At 44.5% G+C, this 21,784-nt stretch overlaps 1 protein-coding gene across 14 annotated transcripts in view; it reads right to left on the reverse strand.

Moving 5' to 3' along the window:
* Positions 1-21,784, reverse strand: part of MUC16 (mucin 16, cell surface associated) — a 161,524-nt gene that overhangs the window by 60,434 nt on the left and 79,306 nt on the right. For all 14 annotated transcript variants that reach the window (XM_029610950.1, XM_029610960.1, XM_029610949.1 and 11 more), the window contains 9 exons: positions 20,028-20,147; positions 19,040-19,072; positions 17,715-17,863; positions 16,364-16,431; positions 13,784-13,956; positions 12,779-12,814; positions 3,814-3,962; positions 3,124-3,191; positions 1,566-1,738 (listed from right to left, as the gene is read on the reverse strand). In XM_029610950.1, the coding sequence (XP_029466810.1) occupies positions 1,566-1,738; positions 3,124-3,191; positions 3,814-3,962; positions 12,779-12,814; positions 13,784-13,956; positions 16,364-16,431; positions 17,715-17,863; positions 19,040-19,072; positions 20,028-20,147 (969 nt within the window). The remainder of the gene's footprint in view (positions 1-1,565; positions 1,739-3,123; positions 3,192-3,813; positions 3,963-12,778; positions 12,815-13,783; positions 13,957-16,363; positions 16,432-17,714; positions 17,864-19,039; positions 19,073-20,027; positions 20,148-21,784) is intronic.

The following is a 21,784-nucleotide window of genomic DNA, read 5'->3' on the forward strand; positions in this document are numbered from 1 at the left end:
ACATTACAACAAGGGTCTTAAACTTGGAGGAGAGATAAGAATAAGAGAGCAGAACTGTAAGGATTACATTATTTACATTATATACATTATACTGTGAAGTTTTTTGTATAAATTACTATCTCTTATAAAATTGCTATCATTTAGTTAGGATCTGGGAAGGCTTGTTTAAATAGCCAAGTTTTAAGTCTTTTTCTAAATGTTGGAAGGCAGGGTTCCTGTCTCAGTTCTGGTGGGATGGAGTTCCACAGAGTAGGTCCTGCTGAGGAGAATGCCCTGTCTCTGAGAGTCTTATGGTGAAAGGTTTTGGCAGGAGGAGCCTGTAGTGAATCTCTGTAGGACTCTCTGATTGGTCTGTCGGAGGTATGTTTTTTAAATGGGATTTGGAGGTTAAGTGGAGAGAGTTGATGGAAAGCTTTGTAGATGGTGGTAATGGACTTATATAAGATTCTATAGTGAACTGGTAGCCAATGTAAGTCTTTGAGAATCGGGGATATGTGGTCTCTTCTTCTTGTGTTTGTCAAAATTCTGGCCGCCGTGTTCTGAACCATCTGGAGGGGTTTAGTGTGGGAAGACGGTAGACCTAATAGAATGGAATTGCAATAATCTAGCTTAGAGAAGATTATTGATTGCAGGATTGTTCTGTAGTCGTGGAAGTGGAAAAGTGGTTTAATTCTTTTTAAGACGTGCAGTTTATGAAAGCAGTCCTTAGTGGTTTGATTTATAAAAGATTTTAGATTTAGCCGATTATCAATGATTGCTCCTAGGTCTCTTACTTGTGCTGTTTGAAAGCCGTTCCGTACTAATATATATAATATATATATATATAATATATATATTATATATATTATATTATATTATATTATATATATATATATTATATTATTATATATATTATATATATATAATATATATAATATAACGTTCCGTACTAATTGGCGCACTGGAACAACTGTTCAAAAAGCCACTAAGTGGTGATTTAGGAAGCTACATTTAAGGGTGTATTTAGCTACGATCAAGGCAGCACAGTGGATAGTGATGTACTTTGGGCCTTTAGCTGTTATACTCCAAAGAGCTGGAATACGCGTGCATTATTGATAGGCTTGGAGCCCAGCCAGCTCACCTTCATTAAGAATGCTAAAGCATGGCTTTTTAACCAAGCATTCCCAAAAGAGACTTCCTGTCCATCAAACTATTTACCACAGAAGTATCCCTGCTATATTGTGTAAGAGCAAAAATGCTTTGACTGGACTCAGACTGGTGCTCTACTTTGAGTCACTGGCGGGCTCTGGTAAGTCTAGTTTTGAATAAAGCCAAGCTTAACATTGCAGCTTGCATTAGCAGCAAATAAAAACCTAACACATGGTCACTTTGCCTTTAGGGTGCATCCTTGAGGAAATGAAAGTGCTGAGCACAGAACTTCTCTTGTCCAGGAGCTGAACTGCTGACCAGCTTTTCACTGGTGTGGAAGTAGAAAAATAATCAAGGAGCCTCATGCTCCTGAATTTATCATTCTCAGTCAAGAGGTAGAATCCCAAACATAAAATAGAAGGAAAGAAGTCCCTTACCATTGACATAGAGACTGTTCTTGTCCAGGTTATAAGGTCCCATCTGGCTGATGCCATTGGTCTTCTTGCTCAGCTCCTGGTACATAGATACTCGATCAAATGCGGGAGCACCAGAATTATTTTTGTAGGTGCACACAGCATCTAATGTAGTATCATCTGTGCCGTTTGCCGATCTGCAAAGACAAATTTATGAGACATGACTACGTGGACGGACTCGCTGATTCTGATGACAGATGCAATTGCTGTATAAATCTGATACCAAAATCTTGCAGCTTCCATTTTATCACGCGAGGGATCTTGTTTTACCAAACTTGGGGAAAAAGGAAATGGTCTTTCTGCCTTTCCAGAACACAATTTTAGATCAATACACGCCAAAGGCCATGATCCGCAGATTTGATGATCATCAGGCCATACTGCACCTATCCTGACTGGCGAGTAAATCTCTACAGGCAAAGCCAGTCATTCTAAGACTGCATCCTAGGGATCATTTTCACTGGAGCCAACCACTTTCATTCTGCATTGTATACAGAGATGGTAACTTACAAATCGGCGCACAGGGACACATTGGCGTGCTTTGGTCCGCACCCAGGTACGTGGCCATCTTATAACTTGCGCATGCATTAGCATTCATGTTATAAAATAGCATAGCAGTGTGTACTTGTATGCCAAATGTTACGTGAGTGCCCACATGGCCGCATAAATCCCGTTTCTACTGTGAAAGTTGGATATTAAAAGAGGTGCCAGCCTACATCATTGCCAGTTTACCAGTTCATTCACCAGTTCTCCCATGTAACAATTAGGTCCTCCAAATTCCCTGGTTTGATAGCTTACACTGCCACCAGTGTGTTCCTTTTCTTTTATTGTTTACGTATCATCCATACGTATGGTGACTTTATATTTAATATGGGTAACGATAGCTATTAACTTTGTTTATATGGTAATTATCATTTATACTTGTGTTTATGAAACTGTCAATGATTTTACTGAACATGTAAACCGTTGTGAAGGCTAACCGCCATACTTTGGTATATAAAATCGATTAAATAAATAAATCAATAAATTAATAGCATAAGTAATGTTACACACCAGGGGACCTTGGCACGCAACGGAGAATGTAAATATTTGCATGTACATCTCATGCTCAGGCCCCGAAACTCCCATGATCGGCCCATGCCCCTCCCCTTTTCCAAAACTTTCCAGATGTGCATATTTCGGCTTTTAAATTTGCTATCTAGGCACTTTTTAAAATATGGCGCGAGTGAGCTCAACTTCTTCGTTCATCCCTTAAACGATGCATGCACCGGCCTATTTAATTTCACCTCATAGACTATAGTTCTGCATCCTGGGAGTCATCCAGTCTGTCTGTTTGGAACCTGTAGCTTCAATAATTATCTTAAGCCCTGATTTCCGCCTGCAGTGCACAATATTGCCCTAGAAGTTATGGTATTTAGCATAGATGTAGTTACCCAATCCATACTAGAGGACGGCCTGACTGCAGCATTAATCAAATATAACTTAAACCCCAAAGCTGTTGAGTGATGGCATCTACAAATCTCACCTGAAAGAGGAAACTTTGCATCCACTGTAAGCTGGGCCCAGGCTGCTGTTCTTGAACAGAGAGTCAAGCTGGGAAAGGAAAGGTTGTGCTCGGTGAATTCAAGAAGGTACAGAGAGCTGGGACTGACACATGGCGTCTTTATCCTAGAGGCTTAACATCGCATTTCTTAACTAAACTATGACCATTTCCAGTATCTGTAGAACATTCCTGCCTCTTCAATTAGCCTCAAATGGATTCTACAGCATGACAATCTTCCTCCCCATAGAAATGTGCCTCCCCATCGTTCAAAATCTTGTGAGCTCTGGGAGATGGGATCCTTCTGTGTCTCTTCATCTCCATTTAAATTTGGCATTGTGCAGATTGTTAACACCTTTTACACAATAATTACAACAGTATAGGTTGAAACTTTGCATATAAATAGCAAGTACAGAGACTCTAACAATCAATGTAATAATGTTTAATGCACTTCTACAAGGAAATCCAATGTTTTCCTCTCTCCACCATCTATCGTTCTTCCCAATATCATACAGAGTCAGGATACTCAAAATACAAAGATCAGTTAGTTTAATTAGCAAAAACCCCAAATCCTACCAAATGTCAGCCATCCCAAGCCGCCAACCCTGACACTGTCCCCTTAAATACAAAGACAAATAAAATTACAGTAAGTACTGCATTTCAGAAAATACCTACCATGGCAGACAGTGTGGTAGCTGTTGAGTTGAATTTGGGAGAATTGGGGTTTGCCATGTCCGTGGTATACTTGAGGTTGGTTATAGTCATGTTCACTGTGAAATGTACATCTGAAGGGGGCGGAGTCTGGGATGTAGTTGGTTTCACAGCTGTGAGAAAGTTTGAAAAACAAGTAATAGAAGAACCTGTCATTGTGCATGCTTTGTGGATGATCAATAAATAATCCAAAATAATTCCTCTTCCTCTGCTGGTCGCCCCAGCTCTGAAAAAATGAAAATTAGTTCTTACCTGCTAATTTTCGTTCCTTTAGTACCATAGATCAGTCTAGATTCCTGGATTTTGTCTGCATTCCAGCAGATGGGAACAGAGAAAGGTTTACTGACACTACTCCTTAACCACATGTGCTACCTGCAGTTCCTTAGTATTAATCTATATCCAAGCCAATCACAACAAATGTCAAAAATGTCCAAAGTTGCAAAACTTCCAAAATATGAAAAATATTCTGTGCTACAAAAAACAGAATGAGTGGACGACTCTCCCCCTCAATAGAATGGATGGGTTCTGGAATGATCTGTGGTGCTACAGGAACTAAAATTAGCAGGAAGAACGAAATTTCTTTTCCCTGTACGTATCCAGATCAGTCCAGACTACTGGGATGTAGCAAAGCTCGCTACTCAGGGTGGGAGCTGGAGAGTCCCGCTCGCAGAACACTTTCGCCAAAAGATGGGGAACCCATACCTCCCACATCCAAACGATAGTGTATAGCAAAAGTATGTAGCGATTTCCAAGTTGTTGCTCTGCAAATCTCCTGTGGAGAAATAAGCTGAGCCTCCACTCACAAGGCCGCTTGAAAAAACGTAGAATGAGCACACAATCCTCTGGAACTGGATGACCTCGAATAATGTAAGTGGAACCAATAGCCTCCTAATGCCAATGAGCAATAGTAGCCTTAGAAGCCTGAAAGCCCCTCTTTGGACTGCTCCACAGAGCAAAAAGGAGATCTGACTTCTTGAAGTCATTCATTACATTGAGATACCTGAACAAAGCTCTTCTTGCATCTAACAACTTGAGCTCCCTCGCATGAGGAGCAGACGCATCCACCAATGGAAAGGCTGGGAGCTCCACTGTATGATTCACATGAAATGCCAAAACCACTTTCGTCAAAAAGGAAGGTACAGTTCTCAAAGAGACCCCCAAATTCAAAATATGAAGGAATGGGTCCCGACATGACAGAGTCTGAAATTCAGAAATCATCCTAGCCGAATATGTGGCCACCAGAAAAACAACCTTAAGAATCAAGTCCTTCAGCCTCACTCTCCAGAGTGCTTCAAAAGGAGCCTCACAAAAATACCTGAGGACAAGATTACGATTCCAGGATGAGTAAATCCGCCAAAGCAGAGGATGCGAATTCTTGTCCCCTTAAGGAACCAAATAACGTCCAGATGTGCAGAAATAGAGGACCCATCTATCTTGTCACAATGGCAACCTAGAGCTGCCACTTGAACTTTAAGTGAGCTGAGAGACAAGCCTTTGGTGAACACCTTTAGCGGATCACCAGGACTCAAAAATCTTCCATACCCGTGAGTAGGAAATATTAGTAGAATTTCTCCTGGCTTGTAACAACATGGAAATGATTGCCACTGGATAAGCCCTATGTCTCAAATGCTGTCTCTCAAAAGCCATGCCGCTAGACAAAAGTGAGGAGCCTGGTCAGAAAATATGGGTCCCTGACACAGAAGACCCTCCAGATGACCAAAGCAAATCTGTCCGTCCACAGCCAAGTTGACCCGATCCACGAACCATGGATGCCACGGCCATTCTGGTGCCACCAAGACCACTTCTCCCTTTTGCTTTTCTATGCGACACAACACCTTGCCCACGAGTGGCCAGGGAGGAAAGACATAAAATAGAACCCCCTTGCGTCCAATGTAGTACCAGAGCATCGACACCCTAGGCCCCTTGCTCTCACCTCTGACTGAAAAATCAAAAGGCCTTGGCATTCAGATGAGTTGCCATTAAGTCCACATGGGAGGAGCTCCATTGCTCACGAATGAGCTGTATCGTGGACTCCGACAATTCCCACTCTTCCAGATCCAGCATCGTACAACTCAAGTAATCTGCTTGAACGTTTTTGACCCTGGCTATGTGGAATGCCGCTATTCACTCCAGGTGCTGCTCTGCTCACAGAACTAACTCTTGTGCCTCCTGGGCTACTGCTTGACTCTTGGTTCCACCCTGATGATTAATATAAGCCACTGTCGTTGCATTGTCCGAGAGAACCTTCACTGACCAACCTCTCACTAATGGTAGAAGTTCCTGCAAGGCTAAACGGACTGCTCTGGTCTCTAGCCGGTTGATAGACCATGCAGACTCTTTCACGGGCTAGCTACCCTGAGCTGACTGATGCTGACATACTGCTTCCCAACCAGAGAGACTGGCATTGGTAGTAACTATCACCCAATCTGGGACTTCGAGGTCCACACCCTGGATGAGATTGGAAGTTAGAAGCAACCAGGAAACGCTCTCCTGTGCGAGGCCTTCGAGTGGTAATGGAAGTTGAAACTCCTCCAAGACCGGGTTCCACCAAGCCAAAAGCACTCTCTGATATGGTCTCATGTAAGCAAAAGCCCACAGCACTAAATCCAGGGTCGAGGCCATGCAGCCCAGAACTTGCAAATAATCCTATACCTTGGGCACCTGTAACTGCAACAACTCCCAAATCTGCCCCTGCAGCTTCAGCACGCGATCCTCTGAGAGATACACCTTGCCGACTAGAGTGTCGAACCGAGCCCCCAGATACTCCCTGCAACTGCATTGGTAACAGGCAACTCTTTGCCACATTCGCCACCCAACCTAGCGACTGGAGGACATCGAGAACCTTTTGAACCAATTGGTGACAAAGAACCTCCGACTTTGCCCTGATAAGCCAGTAGCCCAGATACGGGTACCCCAAGCTCCCTTCCTTCCAGAGCATCGCTGCCACCACCACTATCACCTTGGTGAAGGTGTGTAGCACCGTTGCAAATTCAAAAGAAAGGGCCTGAAACTGAAAATATTGCCCCGGAATCATGAATCACAGGAAACACTGCAATTCCTGATGAATGGGGATGTTCAGGTAGGTCTCTGTTAGATCTAGAGAAGCCAGAAACTCTCCTTTCTGAATCACTGCAATCACCAACCTTAGGGGTAGATTTTTAAAAAATACACGCGCACATCCATGTGTGTGCGCTACCCGGCACATGGGCATGCACATGTTATAAAATCCAGGACAGCGCACGCAAGGGGGGGTCAAATAAAGCAAAATTGTGAGGTGACGAGATCGGGCTCCCCCAGTTCCCTCCCAGTTCGCTCCAATTTAGGAGCGGACTGGGAGGGAGCTTTCCTACCCCTACCCTAACCTCCCTTACCCTTACCCTCTCCTCCCCACCCTCTAAAACCTATTTTTAATTTTTTTTTACCTTTCTTTTTGCAATTTACTTCAGGGCCCGACCTGAAGGCTGGATTTTACGCATGGGGAGTATTTAAAATCCGGCCTTTAAGGTTTCTATCAAAAAATGCGGAACCTTTAGTGCTGCATTTACTTTCTTTAAATCTAAAATCGGGTGGAAAGTCTCTTCCTTCTTTGGGACCACAAAGTAAATGTAATATCTTCCCCTGCAAATCTCTTCATGGGGAACCGGAATCACCGTCCCCAGGCGATGCAGCCAGTCCAGCGTCTCTCAAACCACTACTTGTTTGTCCAAGGAGCCACATGAGGAAACTAGAAACAAATCACTGACGACGAGCAAATTCTAAAGCGTAGCTGCCCTTTACCACGCTAAAAACCCACTGGCCTTGAGTAATTCTGGCCCACTCCTCATAAAACCGTGACAGGGGACCTCCTATAATAGAACAACAGAGTGGACCAGCCTCGCCTCATTACTAGGACTTAAGCCTGGATGCACTCCCCCCCAGCGGAGGCTCAGAATGGCTTTCGGGCACCCCAAAAGGATTGACTCCAGGACTGCCCCCAAAGGGGAAACTGTCTTTGAGGCTCAGCTGCAGCCTTTGCCGGACAAGTCCTTCTATCTACCTGAAAACAGGAACACACCTGAAAAAACCTCTTGCCCTTATGCTTATCCTCTGGCAACCTATTGACCTCATTAGCCCCAAGAGACTGCATCAAATGCTCGAGGTCCTCACCAAATAAGAGTTGACCCTTGAAAGGCAGCGAGCCTAATTTCAACTTGGAGGAGATGTTCACCACCCAGTTTCGCAGCCACAGCAACCTTCTGGTGGAAACCGCAAATGCCATAATCTAAAAGACGAGGTACTAACCAAATTATACAGAGCATCCACTCAGTAGGCTCAGTTGCCGCCTCAACTCGTTCAGCCCTGTCTGCCTCCTCGCCTGACTTTGGCAGGCTTTCTTGCATTTGCTGCACCCAGCGGAGACAAGTACGTTGCATAAAACTAGCATAAATAGCAGCACGCAAACCCAAAGCTGAGACCTCAAAAATCTTCAAGGTGCACCTCCAACTTATGATCCTGAACATCCTTCAATGCCGCGGAGCCTACCACAGGGATAGTTGTCCTCTTAGTAACCACCGAAACCATAGCATCGACTTTAGGGAGAGCAAAAGGTTCTAACATCTGCTCAGGCAATGGATAAAGCTTCGCCATGGCCCTTCCCATCTTTAACCCAGAATCGGGAGCTCTCCATTTTGTTTCTACCAGCTTCTTTACCAACTTGTGATACAGGAAGGCTGTCGGGGGACCCCGCATCCCATCCAGGACCAAATCCACCCCCCTCCAAATCCGAGTCCTCCTCAGGGATCTTAACCCCCAGAACCTGAAAAGCCAGAGGTAGCAAGGCATCAAGCTCTTCTCTTCTAAAAAGTTAGGCTACCTTCGGGGACTGGGACTAGTGGATCATCCCCTTGACTCGCACCACCAGCCACCAGATCTACTGGAACATCCAGGTCAGGAGCCTCCTCTGCCCCCACGGTGGCCTCGCCAGACTAATTGGACTCATCCTTACCTAGGCCAGAACCAGAGGGGGACCCAGAAACTTCTGAACTGGGGAAACCCATTGTCTCCCAGAACGAATCTGTTTGCCCCTCAATTGGCTGGGTGAGCTGGGACCATGAATCCCTAGCTGTACAAGCTGCTTGCTGCTTTGCCAGGTAAGTTTCATGCAGCAGGAGCACAAAATCTATAGAAAATGGCCTTAATGCTCCAGACCCCGCAGGGAAAGAGCCAGGAACATGCAGCATGGGGCCCCCCTTCCACCTCAAAGTTCCCCTGATCACACCCGGAGACCGAATGGGCTGGGCAGAAGCATGGGGGGGGGGGGGGGGGCGCATCTCCCTCCTCCCTGGCATTGCAGGAATGGCCAAAGGCGAATCCAAAATGGCCACCGTTCCCGCGCTGATCGAGAAAAGATCAGCACCTCGGCCAGGGCTCCAGAGCGACACCGAAACAGAAGCGGAGGACTTCCGACACTGTTTTGCGGCTGCTGGGTGATCAGACGAGCCCTCCTCACCCTTGGAACACCCGGCGTACAGCCTGAGCTGACTCAGCTGCAACCGCGTCGAGCCACACACGTGGCATGCCGAACCACGGCCCATCACTCACGGGGAGAAGCTGACTGACACACAAGCAGAAAAATCCCCAAGAACAAAATAAACCTACTTCGGGCGCCTTAAACATTGAGGTGGAAGCCACCCTCACAGCTGAGCTGTGCAATTGCCTTCAGATGCTTCCCTTTTCTTTTTTAAACTTTACTCAAACTCCCAAACTGAGGAACAAAGTCTATAAAAAGAATAGACTGCCTCAGACTAAAGGATATCTGGAGCCTGCAGCCACCTGAGTGGCCTCGTGAAGGGGAGAGATCTGGACCACCAGATTTACATCCCACGGGTGCACACCCCCGGCTCGTCCGCCTCAACCGGACAGGGAAGAACTCACCAGGATTTAAGAACCCCCAGGAGGAAGGCTCAAAAAGGAAAAAAAAAATTACCCGGACTGCAGAACTGCAGGGCTTGCACCCATCTACCATCTGCTGGAGACAGAGAAATGGAACTGCAGGTGGCACACGTGGTTAAGTAGCGGTGTCAGTAAAACTTTCTCTGTCTCCACCTGCTGGAAGGGAGGCAAAACACAGGCGTCTGGACTGATCTGGGTACGTACAGGGAACTGAGCATTGCATAATGAACATTGAACTGTCCGGAAGTGTAAAGGATATGAGGAAAGCTTGAACTGCTTCCAAAAAATCTGTACAAAAAGCTCCCAGAAAGAAGAGAGAACATGATGTCAAAACCTTGATATCCTGTCTCCTAAAACTTCTAATTAATTTTACTTCAGTGAAAAATAATGGGAACACTTTAAAACATAGGGAGGACAATTTTCAAAGGCTTTAGGCTTCTATCTTTTGGTCCTTTTGAAAATATAGTAGGGCTGAGTTCCAAGATTTAGGATCCAAATTTTGTTAGGCTTCTAAATTTAGGAATCTAAATAGTAGATGGCTGTGGGAGTGAAGTTAGGGTGGAGGAAAAAGTTAGAGGCTTCGCACTGACTTTCAGCACCAGATATCTAACTTGCCTCAACGTTTCCTAAATCAAGGCAAACAAATAGCAGGCCAAAATTTACAAATTAAGTTTTGGGGCCCTAAATGTAGGTGGATTTTCAGCTGAAAAATTAGACTCCTAAGTTTCCAGTAACTAGGGAGTTACCCAGCAGGATCTGAAAAACCGAAAATTGTCCCCCATTGCGCAGGTACTGTGAATATAATCATCAGGTCTCACTAGGTGGTTATGTCTATCTGTGCAGAAAACAGCCATTGCAGGATGAGGGATGGCTCATGGGACAGAAAATACGTGGGTACATTTAATGGGGAATTTTAAAAGCCGGACATTTGCCAAAATCAGGAGATGGGCACACATTTATCACAGGCTATCGTCCACCTGATTAGATAAGCCGCCCACAAGCGTGCTCAAGTACTGATGCATGAATATCCCACATCGGGGGGGGGGGGGGGGGGGGGGGAAGGGGCGGAATGTGTGCGTGTGAGGGGGGGAGGGGGGCATGGGAGTTCCAGGGCAAGGTCAAGAGATACGCGCACAAGTAGCTACGCGCCGGGGCAGGTGCCCAGGTATATTTCAGCGCAAAGTTAAAGTCTGTTATGGATGAGATGCAGGTTTTAATAAAACTACTTCCAGGCATCTCAGAAGTGTTTGAGGGGTCTGAGTTAACTTGCTGGGGGAGGCGAGGGGGGGGGGGGAGGGAGGCAAGTGCAGGCTAAAGAACCAGGGGGATTTGGAAGACCTAATTCTAGACTGGGAAAACTGCTGGATGAACTGCTGAAACTGGTGATGGCCTTTATAAAATTCCCTCGCTTGCGCATCCCAAAGCAGACTCACGCTGCTGGGCGTGCACGAGCTTAAATGAGCCAGGGCTATTTTATATTGTGCACGCAGGAAATAAAATCGCCACGTATCTGGCCATGCGCCCATATACAACTGTATATTTGTGCCCTCGCACCCATTTTGAAGTTACTGTCTCAATTTTCAAATGTAAACAGATATTTCCCAGCACGCTGCCAACCCCTGAAACAGGAGGTGCAAGGTCTGTGGGTGCTTTTATGCCTACATACCTTCTGGTGAAGTTTGAAAGAGAAACCTACTTGTTTTTCTTAGAACATGAGCAGTGGCCTCTCAGGCTATGATAGATGTTTCTAATTCCCTGACGACATCTGCTCCTGGTACCTCTTCTAACCTTCCTGAGAGACCTGCGCAGATCACCATGGAAACACTTTGGACTGCTATCGAGGGACTGGACATTTCTCTTGGGTCAAAAATTGAAAATATTTCTACGGCTGTTGGCTCTATCCAACCTCAGGTTTGGGGGCATGAGGCGGTTATTAAGAACAACATAGAACGTATTTCTAATTTGGAAGAGCAATGTGAAACATTAGGAAAAAAGTGACACAGCTTTGATGAAAGGGCAAGAATTTAATCAACGTAGGTTAGAGATCTTAGAAGATAATTCATGGAGATTTAATTTAACAATTCTAAATTTTCCTAAGTCATCCAGTATTTCACCTATAGAGATGCTCAGGAAATTCTACGTGGAGGTACTCAAGGTGCCATATGATACTATTCCTGCTATTACTAAGGCCTTTTATATATTTCCTCTAGACCAGTTGAACCTTTGAGTAATCCCCCTACACAACCTAATGTACTAGATAATTTAACAGCTATGCTCCAGGATTCTCAGGTCGATATTGAGGGCTTTGCCACCTTATTGGTGGTATTTCTCCTGGAACCTGATAGAATCTGGACCATGAAAATGTTTATTTCGTGCCTCAGACAAAAGGTTTTGTGGCCAACAGCTTGCGATATTCCCAGATCTAGCAAAAACCACCCAGCTGAGACGGAAAGTTTTTTTGCAAAAAGGACAGTGAGTGTTAGATCTAGGTGCTACATTTCCTCTTCAATATCCATGTAAATGTTTAGTTAAACTAGGCACTCTTAAATATATGTTTTTTGATCCAGATCAGTTAGAAGGTTTTTTTGCAAAATAGAGAAAGACCCTTATCTATTTCCTCTTAATATTGTTGATAGAGTCCAAGGTTTAGCGGATTTATAAGAATATTCTGGTCATATTACCTTTTATATATATATATATATATATATATATATATATATATTCAGCTTTAATACAGTCCCCTATTAGAGGTCGTATTAGAAGAAAACAAATTAAATACAAAGGAGCAATATAGGCAATCGTTCTATGTTTGTTCGCTATTCCATGTATGTCAAGCTTTTGACTAAGAATTTTGGAAAATCATGAAAAGAAAGAATTAAAAAAAAAAGAAAGAAAATGTGCAGCATGGTCTGCTGGTACAAAGGTTGGCACCTAGGCAAGCTGCTGAAATTCCCTCCCTATAAAGATTTAAGTAGAATCAGTTTTTTGAGTTACTTACTAGAGGTGGTTTGGATGAAGCTTGCTTCATTGTAACCTGTAGAAGAAAAATGGGTATTAGTAATTTTTCATTTGCTTTTCTATTTATAATCTGCCTTTCTGTAAAACACTCAAGGAAAAAAAACAGTAAAATCTGCATAAGAGAAGAAACATAGAAAGATAAACATGACGGCAGAAAAGGACCAGATGGTCCATTCAGTCTTCCCAGCAAGCTTACAGTAGTATCTGCTGCACTGTGAAGGTTACCCCCATGCTTATCAGTTTCCCAGACTGTAAACATCAGGGTTCTCGTTGGTTGCTGATTGAATCCAGTTCCCCGTTACCCCCATGCTTGTTTCCCCAGACTGTAAAATTCAGGGCCCTCAGTTGCTGTCTGAATCCAATTCCCCGTTACCCCTTGTTGTTGAAGCAGAGAGCAATGTTGGAGTTGCATTAAAGTGTCAGGTTTCTTGGTTAAAGGTAGTAACCACTGCATCAGCAAGTTACCCCATGCTTATTTGTTTCCCCAGACCATAAAAGTCGGGGCCCTCGTGGGTTGCTGTTCGAATCCAATTCCCCTTTTCCGTCTGATGCTGAAGCGGTGAGCAATGATGGAGTTGCATCAACAACATAAAGGCTTATTGATTAAGGGTGGTAACCATCGCACCAGTAAGCTACCCCCATGCACTCTTTTCTTCATTCCCATCCTCTGGAACATGTTAAATCATGAAACAATAACATTATAACATAAATAGTAAGAGATCTTGCACTTCTGTGGGTTACTAAAAAGAAAAACCACTGGCAAATGTGCTTTAGAAATGAATCAAGTGAAATTTGTTACCAACAGGATCAAATAATCACAATCATTAAGATTTCCTTTCACCTTTCATTCCCAGTTCCACACAAATATTTGCGATTAAGCCAAATCCAATCTGATGCTTGACCCCCTTCAGGAAAGGCGGTGCATGTATCTCTTATGCCCTAAAACGGGATTATCCCCCACTTATTTGGAAAGGAGTCCCCTTACCATTGACATAGAGACTGTTCTTGTCCAGGGTATAAGGTCCCGACTGGGTGATGCCATTGGTCTTCTTGCTCAGCTCCTGGTACATAGACACTCGGTCAAATGTGGGAGCATTAGAGTTATTTTTGTAGGTGCATACGGCATCGACTGTAGTACCATCTGTGCCGTTTGCAGATCTGCAAAGACAAATTTACAATAGCATGAATATTTGGACAGACATTCTGAGGATAACTTTCAAACAAATGCACACGGTGCCATACACATGCATATATGGCCACAAGCAGATCTATGCAAGTATTTTATAACCGGTGCATATAATAATGTATGTGAGTTTTATAGATATGTATATCTGTACCCCACAACATATGCACATATGTATGCAATGCATTGAAATCACATATATCAATGCAAAGAAGGCATGTACTTCTATTTTAAAAACATATGTGTGAATATTATACACATGAAAGTAGGGTGTAAGTCACGATTTACGCATGGAAGTTGGCCAATTGTAAAACGTGCGCATCAATGAAATTTTTAAAATTGCAACTTACGTGCGTGAGGATGGTATCTTTCAAACTGACCCACAGGCACACATGTGCGTGCGTGCGGGCGCCGGCCCACACCCGGGGATGAGGCTATTTTATAACTTGCATACATATATGTGCGCATGTTATAAAATAGCCTGGCCGCGTGCACGTGTGCGCCAAATGTTAAGTGGGTGCGTGCGTGCAAATGCCATTTCTATCGCATAACGTTTTGAAAATTCACCCTTCTGCCTTTGATAACAATCTCCATTGCTGTATAAAAATGAATGACAGTGCCATTAGATGCTGTCCCGGGGAAGCGCACGCCGGCAGCTGGCTGGCTCGCGGAGTTTAACCTCTGCTCTGGAGGAGCAGTAAGTATGAAAAAAAAAAATCTAATAGCTAGGGTTAGTTTAGGGGTCAGGGAGGAAAGGGGGAAAAGTAGGAAGGATAGTCAGAGATATAGGGAAGTTCCCTCCCAGTTCGCTCCTTAATTTATTTATTTATTTATTTATTTATTTATTTATTTGTTTGTTTGTTTAAAGAGTTTTCTATACCGAGATATAGCTATCAGCCTTCACCCCGGTTCACAGTTATAACATGTTACATTTAACAGTGAACTGATAAGAAAAACAGGGGTTACATAAGAAAATTAAATAATTGAAATTGGAATTATATTATTATAAAATTATTATAAATTATATTATTATAAAATTAGAATTATAATATAGAATTATAATAAATATAGAATTATATTATTATAAATGATTATAAATTATATTATTATAAAATTATTATATTATAAAATTATTATAGAATTATTATAAAATAAACACTTAAAAAGTATTACAATTGGAGCGGACTGGGAGGGAACTGGAGAAGGCCCGAATGCATCACCGCGCATTGCTTTATAAATTTCCCCCGATCCACCTGCATAATTGTGCACAGCTATTAAAATCCGGCGCACATGTGTGTGCGAGAACTGTGTTTTAATGTTATGGGTTATTGTATTTTTTTTTTATTCTAGTTAATGTATTGCTAATTTCTTTACTCCTGGTTTATGATTCGTATTTATTTTAATGATTTGGTTGTTTTAGATTTATGATGTATTGTTATTTTACTATCTTTAATTATTATGGGGTAGATTTTTTAAAAAAAACGCTCAGGCATCCATGAGCATGCGGTTCCCATCGGTGCATGTGTGTTATAAAATACGGATACAGCGCAAAATTGAAAAGAGGCTCCATTAGTTGTGCATGGAACTTCTTGCTCGATAATTCTAAGGTGAGTCCAATAAAATGCATCACATCCTGCAAAGAATCCTGTTTTTTGCAGGATCAGTACAGCGATCAGAGCTCTGTACTGCCTTGATAAGAATTTTTTTAAAAAAAACATCCGTGGTAAGAAATGTGTAGACAGCTGGCTGCTGACCAGCTGATGTCATACCTTTAACCCATCCCATGATAAAGGCAAAGGTAAAACATCAGCCAGCCGGCACCAGTTTGAAAATGGCAATGCTGGGCCTGGACCTCTAGGGGGTGCTCCAGGACCCACTGGACCACCAGAGTTAGCTAGATAAGGGCCAGGGGGGAGGGGTTGAAGGTTGGGCTATGATGTTGTCTTTTTTTTTCCAAAAAGAGGTGTAGTTTGGGGAGAGAGGGAAGGGGCCTACACCAAGGGTCTTTTTAACTTTGGACACCTCAAGGGGCAGTGGGGCCATTATTGTGTGCTAATTCCGAGGGTCAGCTAAGCCATTGCATTGTTGTGGAGGTAATTTCTGGGAAAAATACCGCAGCTTAGTAAACAGACTAACGATGAACCGGTTCTCCTTGCCCTGCGGTGGCTTCGTTAGAATACACCGATAGCTGCTTAGTACTTCATGGTGCTGCAGCAGAACGGGAGGATCGTGGATGGTACCGCTCCCAGATTCCCACGTTTCTGTTTGTTTATCACAATTGCCAGCACAAATCGGTCAGTCTTAGCTCAGTGTGTGCCAGGTGACCCCTGGACCCAGCAGAGCTTAGGGTGCGAGGCGAGCTGGAACCCCCATGGGTCTCACCTGAGAGAGGAGATTGTGCATCCGACGAAAGCCGGGCCCAGGCTGCTGTTTCCAAGCAGAGAATCGAGCTAGAAAGAAAAAACGTACGCTTAGTTTACATTTTAAATACCAACGCAGTGACCAGGTATATTATTTAATAGGAACAATCCAAAATTGTTCCCACTCTCCCCACGCCCTCCTCTCTCTCTCTCTCTCTTGTGAACCTTTAACTTCTCCTTTCTCCTTGCTGTCTTTCTGTTTCTCATGTTTCTTCCGGGGAGGGGTGCTTCCTCCAGTTTTGCACGTATGTACAGTGCTGTCCGCGGCGATGCTCAGGTGAGCAGGAGCAATTTTAACATTGAGGGGAGGACGGGAGGGAGCGGAGGAAGCTGTTTTTGACCACTGTATAATGGAAGCTTGCATGCTATGGGGTTGCTGCAGCGCCTCACAGCGCTCCCTAGTTCCAACACTTACTTTCATGGTTTTATGCCTGTATATATCGGCTTTTGGAAATTCGGCCGGAGTTCAGGTGCCTAAAAGTATGCCCAAAAGATGTTCGGCGCTCACTTCTGTGTGCACTGTAAAGAGGCATCTCCGAGGGTGGTCAGGGTTGCGGAAATTATTTGCACGCGCGCTTTCAGTTTTCAAAAGTCCACGTGGAAGGGTCTGCAAACACATTTACACCCCCTGCAAGTTTCGAAGCAGGCGGGGGTGGGCGCAGATTTCCAGAGAGAGAAATTCTGCGCGTACTTTTTGGGTTTCCAAAAACGTGCACGTTAAGTGCAAACCCCCCCTGCCGCGCTCCCCCGGGGAATGCCTCCCCCTCCTGTGAGTACAGCGGCGCGGGTAGCGGCATCCCGCGCGCACGATTACCCGCGCACAGGGAGGACAATTCTCCAAAGGCCCGGGGGCACAGCACTGTTTCACCTGCAGGAAAGACTTTGAAAATGACCCTCGAAGGGCGGCGTTTTCAAAGCTCTTTCTGCGCAAGGCCAACCGGGTTTTGTGCAGAGAAATGGCTCTTCCGAGACAGACCCCGGCTCAGTTCGCGTGAAGGAATGTGTGATCTGCCGAGAGATGTTTCGGGGGACGAGGGGCTGGGGGTGGAGCTGGGATTCATAGTTATTTTGGAAAGTATGTGTGCAAATTACATTGCCTTCCGAAGAGTGGAAGATGCACTCGGTCAATTACCCGAGCATTTTCAAAGCCAATTTGTGTAGGTAATTTCGCTTTGAGAATACTCGGGGGGAGTCTGCGTGCACAATGTACTTTGAAAATTGCCCTCGAAATGCATAGTAAAAAAAAAAATAACAAGTTAGGACATTGCACGTGACATCAAAATACATTAACAAGCCTATTAATTCAGGCCTACCAGAGCAGACATGACGCGAGCTGTGGCATTGTATTTGAGAGAACTCGGGTCTGCCATGTCTGTGGTATAGTGGAGGTTGGTTATAGTGAAGTTCACTGTGAAATGTACATCTGGTGGGGCCCCGGTGGACGTTGCAGTCGGCTTCATAGCTGTAAGAAAGTGAGAAAATAATTACTCACAAAAAGTATCCGTCATCAGGCTGGCAGCACTGGCTGGCCTCAAAACAACAGTAATCGAAAGCAGGGAATGCAGCTTCTTACTCCTAGACCGGTGGCGAGGAAAGTACCTTTTACCACTGCCCTTCTCCCAAAATAACTTGCTCCTGGGCCATAGGCCCTCACTTGCAGCTCCCTGGTGGTGTCCTCCTCCTGAATCAGCCCTGCCATCGCAAAGCCGGTCCTCGAGCAGGAGCTGCAAACCATGACTCCCTCTGTCCTGGCCAACGTGGGCCCTACGTCTGGCCCCTGGGCGAAACCCCTGAACGATGCCGGGACTTTCTCCTCCTGGGGGCTGTGAATGCTAGCCCTGACCCAGGCATCAAACCCAGGCTCCCTGCACTGTACCATTTGTTAAGGGGGGGTCCTTGCTACTGTTCATCTGATTTCTCTGTAAAATTGAGATACTCCTTCTCCCGTGGCTGAAAATCCTGGTAGGTCATCTTTCTATCAAGCGTTTGGCCAACGGAGTCACTCTTATCTAGGGATGTGAATCGGGTGCCTGATCGTTCCCGCTTTCGGGATCGTCTGGCCACGGGAAAAATCGTTTTCCCGCATTTCCCCGGCTTTTTTTTTAGTGAAAAATCGTTTTTCAGGTTAGTGCGCGCTAATGGGAGTTAACGCGCACTAACCCGAAAAATGATTTTTACGAAAAATCGGGGGTAAAATTGATCGTTTCTTTCTTTTAACCCATTTCGAACGAATTTAGAAATATCGTCTGATATTTCAATTCGTTAGAAAAACGATTCACATCCCTACCCTTATCTGCACCGTTATTTATTTATTTAGATGTTTTTATTTTACATGTCGCACATGTTTGCCGCGATGGGCTTGTCTGTAGGATTAGGCCCACAGTCGCGTTTTGCTGCCTTTTAATTGCTATGTCAAGCACTGTGCCGTTCCACGCCCCGAACGCCTTTGGCAATATAACGCGTATCAAAAGTTATAAATAAAAATGACAGTGTGCAGCCTTAGGACTTTTAATCGTTTCCTTTTTTTTTTTCGTTAGTTTTAATTGAATGCTGCCTTTTCCAGTTCCTGCGCGCTGCTATCATATTATGTTCCATTTCATGAACTATCCGTAAGGGATCAGAAACATCAGCTACTTACTTGTGAGAGAAGCAGGCGGGCGCTCATTGGAACCTGTACAAATGCATACATGGAAAAGAGCTATTTACAGGTGCAGCACTCGAGGTCCATTTACTCACACAGTACATGCAGCAGGACAAGCTTCAACAGGCACGAAAAGCACAGAAAAACTGGTTTGTGTTCTGAAAAGATTGAAATGTTCTGCATACCTCAGAGTGAGTGACAGTAATGAATGAAGGTGAACAGGGCACCAGAGACCTGCCTGGCTGGGCTTAGCTGAGTCCAGCCGGAGCTTTGAGGGGGCCCCCTTCCAGCTCATTCCATTCCCCCCTACAAAACATCGCCGGGGTCTGGAGGCCAGGAGACCTCTTACCCTTTGTGAGAGTCCCCTTGCAGTTGTAAAAGGCAGGAGAGAGGCCCACTGACCTCTGACCTCTCTTCTTCCCTTTAAAAATAGCAGCGCCAGCCCTCCCAGTCAGAGAGGGTGAGAGGGAGTGGTCACTGCTCCTGCCCTTTGCAACCACGGGACCCTCATGGAAGGGATAAGTGGGGGCCAGGGAGGTCACCGGGCCTGGTGATCTTGGTAAGAGGCAGGAGGGTGGGTCGGTGGGGCTTGAGTAAGCGCAGGCCCCCCAAGATAATTTGCCGGCAGGAGGTGGGTTGAAGAGGATTGGAGAGGCCCTGGCTGAGCTTGGGCTGGGCCTTGAGGCTCGTGTTGAGGGGAGGGGCTGGCAGAGGGCCTCCGGGAGCCCTATTTAATGTTTTGGCGAGGGCAGTGGTTTTTTTAATGTTTTCTTCGTTTTGGCAAATGAACCGTACCAAAAAAAGCAAGTGTTAAATGAACCCAAAAAAAACAAAACCCAAAAAGAAAAATCCCCCAAATTAGATAAAAAACAACCAAACAAAAAAATCTTGGGCCTGCACATTCCTGTCAGATAAACAATTTCCAAGACCACTGACCTGGCACCTTGCATGACCTGTAGCCCACTAATAAAATAAGGGCACTCACTTGTGCTGGCGTTGACTCCTGTAGGCAGAACGGTGATCCATTGGGCCGTGGTATTTTTGTTTGGGTTTTCCACCGGCTTATTGGTGATGGGATTGATGACTTCTTCAGTTGCCGGAGAACCTGTTTCGATGTCAAGATACATAAAACGTCACATACACATCTTTCCAAGATGGGCAACTGATACAATAATCTAATGGGCTGAATTAACTTAAAAAGGCATTACGATCAAGACTGGACTGGCCCGTCACCCCACCCCAGGAGCAATAGACAGAGTACCATGGCAGATGTCTACAGACAAGGACCCCCTTGGCTCACCCAGTTAGCCCAGCTCACCCTGCACACTGTGTTCCGACAAATGCTATTCAGTCTTCACTTATTATCTCCCACTGACCACTTCTCTCTGTCTCTGTCCCAAGCGTGCTTGAATTCCTTGGCTTGTCCTGAACGTTCACATTTTGAAACAATTTCATTGCTAAGAATGCAAGCCAGCGATCTCCTGGCTTCCAAGATAGGAAGCGGCTGCCACTGAACTACGGGACAGGTTCAGACAGCGGCTGTTCCCTTGGCACCATTTCCTGCACCGCTGCAAAGTAACCCGTTGCTTGCGCTTTGTAAACTTTGCAGAGTGGCTTAGGGTTGTGTAACCGCTCGCCTTCCTACCTATGGAAATAACACGGGAAACTAAATTCTAGGAGTTGCCGCAAAGTCCTCAGATGGAGACTCTGTTAATTCAACCCGATTTTAGGGATCCAGACTTGGATTGGGGTCAGATGGATCCTGATTAAAAACAAGGTTTGCAGCAAGGATTATGATCATGACCCTGGATAGTGATTTTTCTTTGCCCTTTTCCATATTCTTTTTTTATAGTATGTAAACTTGAGTTGCTATCAGAAAATGGAGTGTTAGCATGAACCGATTAGCAGCGATTCAGAGGTAAAGTTTCCAGAGCTTAGCTGGTTCTTAAGCGTATGAAATGAGGAGTTATGCAAATGAGCTGACAGAATGTTCCTAACCAGATTTTTAGTCACTTAAAGGGGTGAATTATCAAAAGCATTTCCGCACATAAAACCCAGTTTAATGCAAATAAATCAGCTTTGAAATGAACTTGGAGTTTGTACACATAAAAGTACACGCAGAAGAGATCATTTGTGTACTTTTATGCGTCCTGTAAGGAGGTATTCCTGGGAGTGAAGTCGGGATGGGGAAACCATCTATGTGCATGCTTATGATTTTTAAAATTATGCATGTAAATGCGCACCTGCATATTTATACCTGCTCTCTATAGCTGCACAACTGGTACACTGCATATTTTTATGTCTAATTTAAAAATGACATGCGAACAGATTAATACGCGTAAATTAAGACAGGAGATTTTCTAACATGCATTCGGCAATGAAATGACCAGTTTTACCAATTAGTGTAGCAGTTTGCCCAGTCCATCTGCAGGTCATCAAAACTCTCCTGGTTCTTCAGCCTGAAGTCCCCCCCATTTCACTCAGACCCCCCACCCACCCAGTCACGAGTTCATTTTTAAGAAATGTATGATTACTTGCTCGGATATTGAGCAGGAGTAAATATACACGAGTAAGCTGCCAAATTTACATGAGTAAATTGCTTATAAAATAGCAACTTGTATAAATGTTTGTCCCGTCCTGGAACACCTCTGGCCTGCCCCTTTTTTACATGTGCAAATTTACTCTCAGATCCTGATTTGCATATGTATGTTGAGGTTTCTAAAATAGCATATACTTGCATAA

This window comes from Rhinatrema bivittatum, chromosome 8, assembly GCF_901001135.1.
Source record: "Rhinatrema bivittatum chromosome 8, aRhiBiv1.1, whole genome shotgun sequence".
Lineage (NCBI taxonomy): Eukaryota > Metazoa > Chordata > Amphibia > Gymnophiona > Rhinatrematidae > Rhinatrema > Rhinatrema bivittatum.